The following is a 6,485-nucleotide window of genomic DNA, read 5'->3' as shown; positions in this document are numbered from 1 at the left end:
TGCATGTAGATATCGGTCCGTGTGTGTTGGTTTTCGGTAGAATTGGTAACCTAAGGTGCCATCTTGGTTCTTCTGGACTAGCATATCCAGGAAGGGTATTTAATTATTTTGTTACACTTCCATTGTGAACTGAATACTGGGATGTTGTGAATTGAGAAACCCGAGAAACTGAGAAAGAGTTTCCCTGCCATGATTCCAAATTACGAAAGTATCGTCCACATACCGAAACCATGTGGATGGTTTTAGTGGTGCGTTCCTCGAAACTTTATTCTCAAAGTGTTCCATAAAGATATTTGCAATGATAGGAGATATAGGAGATCCCATCGCCGCTCCAGAGGTTTGTTCGAAAAACTCTCCTTGGAACTGAAAATAGGTTGAAGTTAAGCAGTGTTCTATTAGTGGGAAAAGGTTGGCAGAAATTTCCTCGGAATTTTTGATGATGTTCAAAGTATCCTGGACTGGAACATTGGTAAACAGTGAGACTACATCAAAACTTATCAGGGTATCATTAGTATTCATCTTGATTTTTGTGATCTTATTCATGAAATCTGTTGAATTCTTGATATGGGAATCATTGAGACCAGTAAGTTTCTGGAGGAGTTTGGTGAGATAGCGGGCTAACTGGTAGGTAGGTCCCCTAATATTGCTGACAATAAGGCGTAAGGGCACTGATTTCTTGTGGATTTTTGGAACACCGTAGAGTCTAGGTGCTGAAGAAAATTGACCAGCTGATCAATTAAAATACGCTGATTGGCTGGATTCAAGCCTCGTCCCCTACTCCCTAAACACCATCTACACAAAGGGGGGGAGGGGGGCATATAAGGACTACCTTTACCCAAGGGAGCTCAGTATCAGAGTTCTTAGCCCTGATGATGCAAACTGCAACGTTTGCGAAACGTCGGCATATCGCTGATTCAAGACACGGCTCCATTCCGGAAGCTATACCTAGACATTGTATCAATGGCCGTGAAAGCCTCAAATCTAGTGTAAATAACATTGTTTTTTTGAGCATTGAATATGTCGAATTTTGTGTCAACAAAACGCAATTTGCGGGAAGCTTTACTTTTTTGCTTCCATTTGAAGAAAAGTGCTGCTGAAAGTCAACGAATGCTATCGGAAGCTTATGGTGATTATACTCCATCGATTTCAACATGTGAGTACTTTCGACGCTATAAAAAAGATGATTTTGACACAGAAGATAAGGAACGTCCAAAAAGGTCGAAAAAGTTTGAAGATGATGAAGTGGAAACTTTACTCGATCAAGACCCAAGTCAAACGCAAGAAGAACTTGCAGAATCATTAAATGTTGATCGATCGACGATTTCCAGACGTTTGAAGACCATTGGAATGATTAAAAAACAAGGAAACTGGGTGCCATACAAGTTGAAGCCGAGGGACGTCGAAAGGCGTAAAATGACCTGTGAATTGTTGCTTCAAAGACACGGAAGAAAAAGTTTTTTGCATCGTATCGTGACGGGTGATAAAAAATGGATACGCTACTATAATCCGAAGCGCAAAAAATCATAGTGTAGGCGAACCATCAACATCGACGGCAAAGCCGAATATTCATGCTCTGTATTTGGTGGAATCAGCTGGGTGTAGTGTATTACGAACTGCTCTCAACGAAACCATTACTGGGGAACGCTACCAACAACAATTGATGCAATTGAGCCGAGCATTAAAGCAAAAACGGCCAGATTACGCGAAAAGACACGACAAAGTGATTTTCCAGCATGATAACGCTCGGCCATATGTTGCGAAACCGGTCAAGGAAACGTTAGAAGCGCTTAACTGGAATGTCCTACTACACCCGCCGTATTCTCCGGATATTGCTCCTTCCGATTACCACCTATTTCGATCGATGACTCATGGCCTATCTGAGCAGCGCTTACATTCTTATGGGGATATAAAAAAAATGAGTCGATTCGTGGATAGTCTCAAAAGACGCATCGTTCTTTCGACGTGGAATCCACTTATTACCAGAAAGATGGGAAAAAGTAGTGACTAGCGATGGACAATATTTTGAATGATCAATTTGTAACAATAATTTTTTCCATTTTTTCACAATAAAGCCGTATTTTTACCAAAAAATTCCTTAAAATTAATGCACACTCCCAATACGTACACTGTTTTACTACATTTTTACGTATATGTGCAAAAATATACACATGGGCATATACATGCAATATTTATCTGATTTAATATACCTAATTTCAAAAAAATTTTGTTACATTCATACAACTTCTATTGTTAATAACTTTTTAATAAACAATGAGCGACGGCTAAAATTTTTTTAGTGTTATTCAGGAGAATAAGTTCTATAACATGTACCAACATGAAGACCATCGGAGGTGGATCCTCTAAATTCCACTTTTACCGATATATTAACTGTTCTGCTGTAGATGAACTGATCGCGCAGTTTTATTATTATACACGTGCAGTAAATATTAGCGGCGCGAACGGTGTATATGAAAGAAACTGTATGCTGCAATGGCTGTCAAGAAAGAGTCACTATAGTAGTATTTATATATTTCTATACAGAGTGTTTCTTCTCACATTAAGTGGGAATGTAGAATGGGTTTAGGTGAACATAAAAGTCCTATACCGTTTTGCGATATCCGCAATAATAGTCGCGATTAATTAAAAAAGATTGGTAAATAATCACGCGATATGGTAGATGAGCTGCAGTAGCGCCGTCTGCTGTTGTATACTTTGTGACCGTATTTCTCTTGCACGTATGATACGCGAGGAAAACGGGCAAAAGTTCGTCCCCGTGAAACGGCGACGGCCGACTCTACCGGCTGCTCAGTTTACCGAATTGGTAGAGTGGCGTGGTTCTTTGACTCGCGACTTAGTTATCGGTCTTGACGCGTGAGAAAAGACGAGAGTGGTTAAAGATAAAATGATAATTTACAATTAACAGTAACAATATCACCTTTATTGAATCGGCGTAAGAACGAGGTCGGTCAAGCCGACATACGCGCGCTCGCTCCGGCTCCCGGGAGCCGAGCGTCGATGAGGATTCGCCTCCTCGCGAGGATGGTCGGCAAGGCTCTCTCTCGGCTAACGCGCCGTTCTAAACTGCATATTGTACAAAGTTGGGCGCCAGCCGGGCATTTCCCGGCTCTAAATACTCGTCTCGAATGCTACGGAAACCGATAGAAAACAAGTCTTTCCTACAAGAGCTCTAAGACGCAACGCGAGATTCGTGATCGCGAGTCGCTCGCGATAACTCACTCAAATAATATTTCAAGCGGACCTCATACAATCTCGTACGCGACGACGATACTTTTCACGACGACATTCTAACTTACGTAACGCTACATTCGGCGAGAACGCGTACTCGCCTTTATTAACGAACGATAGAATTGACACGCTACGATTGACTGTGCGGCACGAATTTTCGCGGCAACTCGAGAAGGACGGCCGTTACAAGACGAAAGCTGATCTATCCCGCAAGAGAATCTTCGCGGTATATAGCGATAATATGCCCATATTTGGGACACCCTGTATATTATTTCGACTGCTAATAAAAGTCTTTTGCAAGTAAAATCAAAAAGAAAAAGAAGTGGTCACCTATGAAAGAACTAGTTGAAATGACATATATTTATTATAATATTTTGTCTCTTTTATAGATGACTATAGGAATATTTAGTTGAGAGAAGAGAGAGAGAGAGAGAGAGAGAGAGAGAGAGAGAGAGAGAGAGAGAAATTTATTTTAAAATATTTATTTTAAGTATTATTTATTTTAAAATATTTAATTGCAAAGAAAGATTTATTTTCAATACTTTTTACTAAAATCATTGTTAAAAATTAGATATATATTTCTGAAGCAAAAAATATATTGAATAATAGAAAGTAATCAGAAGTTATAAAAAAAAGTTACCTCACTTTTCTATTTTAGATATAACTTTATCTAAATAGACATATTTTAATATACTGTAAAATTATAGGATTAATTAAATATTGCTTGCGGATAGTTATGCAGTTCGAAATTGCATACATTATTGCCACAAATAAATTTGATGATATAATAAGTAACAATAAATCAAAATATTTTTTATCACTTTCGATATTGCTATTATTACTATTATATTTTATTATATAGCTTCTCATTAAATTTCACATTGAAGTTATTTTAGCTCATATATGTGAAGTCCTTTCAAATATGACAGCTTATATTTTCTAATTCCTCAACTCAGTTTGTACTAAACTTAATAATTTCTTACTCTAAACAAATATGGAAATCTGTGGTAATGTCTCGTCCTATGTGATCGCTTAATGTGAAGCCATAGTAGTCAAGGCATTAATAAATTGCAGTATTTAAATTATCATCTTCTAACATTATTTTTTCTGTTTTATAGTGGAAAAAAACAGAAAACCTGAAGAAGATCTTGGTTTATTGACAGATGGAGAAAGTGGTAAGTCTTTTTTTTTTCTCTTCACAATTTTTTCTTCTTTACTAATCAATTTTAATAAACATAATGACATCTTGATATGAACTAGATAAATAATCTCTAACTTTTTAAAACTTTTTAACTAACAAGGGAATTGTACGTACCTGATGTCACGGATTTTGATAAAATTTTTTTGGGTTATTCTACAACATTAATGTACATTCTGTGCAAAAGAATTTTTGTCAATATCTCTTCGTTTCGGAGAAAAAAAGAAATAGTTTACGAGCGCCTTATAGGCCAAATATGTGACGAAAATCTCAAGCGCTTCAGTGGCCGCGGTGGTTAAGGTGCGGTGTGTTATCTTTTTGGCTTGGATTCAATCCCCGGGCCATCCAATTTTTTTTTCGTTTTATTGTTGTTTTTTTCATCCAAAATGTAGGACAAGGACACAATAAACATAAAAGTACGAGAAAGGAATATATTAAACATGATTATAAATGACAAAACATTAAGAAATATGTTGTATGAAATTATGTTAATATTAAAATTATGTTAATTTTCATGTTTTACTCATATTTGACGCTGTTTTTTCCATTGTCAGAAATTTCATATAGTGTTTGTTTTACTTTATAAATTTTTAACGTAAATTCCAAAGGAAAGGAACAGAATGATCTAAGGTTTTAACCCTTGGTATACACACTAAGGTCTCCGAAACCCCAAACAAAGTTTGAAACTCTTTTTTTTTTATTTAGAAAAGAGAAAATCCATCATGGACACCCCCGACGGGCGCCCTCCCGTCCTAGTGACGGGGCCAGGGAATAGTGCCGGACTCCTAGCGGCTAAAAACTCTCTTCCCTCACTCCTCTGCCATAGTGGGAGCACGGCTGGAATCGTCTAGAGGCATATCATCGGCCGTGCCCCTCGGCATTGGTCGTGGGCCCCCCATTCCCTCACCCAATCCCCGATGCGCCCGGAAACGCGCGCCGCACCTCAGTCAGCTCGCCGCCGCACAGTGGGCGCAAAAGCATCTTTGGTGGACAAAATTCGGCCAACGCTCCATTTTTTAACCGATTAAGTTTATTTTTTTAATTTGTTGAAAATTGAATAAGCTATAAGACTGTTCTGCGTAAATCTTGCTTACGATCCAAATTAAAAATGGCCGGTCCAAAGAAGTAAATATAAAATAACAAAACTGTACGATTGTGAATTAATTCGTAACAAAACGTATATATATTTACACAAAACTGTTATTATATATTTTTGTATATATTATACGTCGAAAATAACTTATCTGCAATGTGAAAATAAGTTATTTGCAATGTGAAAAAAAAATGGCAAACTTAAGATGGAAAAGAACTTTACGAATAGCCGGATTGTCATGAAAAACTTGGTTTAATAGATTCTCAGGGTCGCTGATTATGAATCTGAGATAAAAATTTAATGACAAAATTTAAGAAGGCGAATCTAATATGAAGAATGACTAAGAAAAGAAAAAGTTATTTTATTTGAAAAAGTGATTGTAACAGGTTTTCGTAATTATTAATTACGAATATAAAGGTAAAATTTTCTAAATTCAACTTCCAAAACAATTTAAAGTGTCTGGAAAACTAGCTATAATGTAAAGAGTTAAGGTTGCTGAATGTGGAATGTTAAAACTCAAACATATCTGAATTATAAAAAAGTGTAAAATTGCCACAGGAAATTTTCAATGTTCGTTCTAAGGTTGTAATGTTCCCTAAAATAAGGGAAGTTCTTTTAGGTTATTCCATCAGAAAGTATAGATGTTTATTCTACAAAGATTAACTTTTGTTTTATTACTTCGTAATAGAAAAGCGTAAGTACTTTATATCATGAATAAACTATTTTATCAATGTCACATCATCATTGAAGAAAAAGATTTTTTTAAGTTTTATATATATACTTTATATACTACATTATATGTACTACATATATATATATATACAGGGTGTTCAAAAAGTCCCGGACCGGTGAAATATCTCGAAAACTAAGCATTTTAGAAAAAAATGTTTCAGATAAAAGTTGTGGCGTTTAAAAAGATGTATTTACTGATCACATCAGTTTGACCTT

The 6,485-nt window shown here is 36.3% G+C and overlaps 1 protein-coding gene across 12 annotated transcripts in view; it reads left to right on the top strand.

Moving 5' to 3' along the window:
• LOC116846699 (rho guanine nucleotide exchange factor 11) overlaps positions 1 to 6,485 on the top strand; it is a 660,614-nt gene that overhangs the window by 336,544 nt on the left and 317,585 nt on the right. For all 12 annotated transcript variants that reach the window (XM_032820895.1, XM_032820894.1, XM_032820888.1 and 9 more), the window contains one exon: positions 4,365 to 4,421. In XM_032820895.1, coding sequence (XP_032676786.1) covers positions 4,365 to 4,421 — 57 coding nt within the window. The remainder of the gene's footprint in view (positions 1 to 4,364; positions 4,422 to 6,485) is intronic.

This window comes from Odontomachus brunneus, unplaced genomic scaffold, assembly GCF_010583005.1.
Source record: "Odontomachus brunneus isolate Ranch 3 - 2012 unplaced genomic scaffold, Obru_v1 Obru_scaffold_067, whole genome shotgun sequence".
In the NCBI taxonomy this organism is placed as follows: domain Eukaryota; kingdom Metazoa; phylum Arthropoda; class Insecta; order Hymenoptera; family Formicidae; genus Odontomachus; species Odontomachus brunneus.
This window is presented reverse-complemented; position numbering and strand designations above follow the sequence as displayed.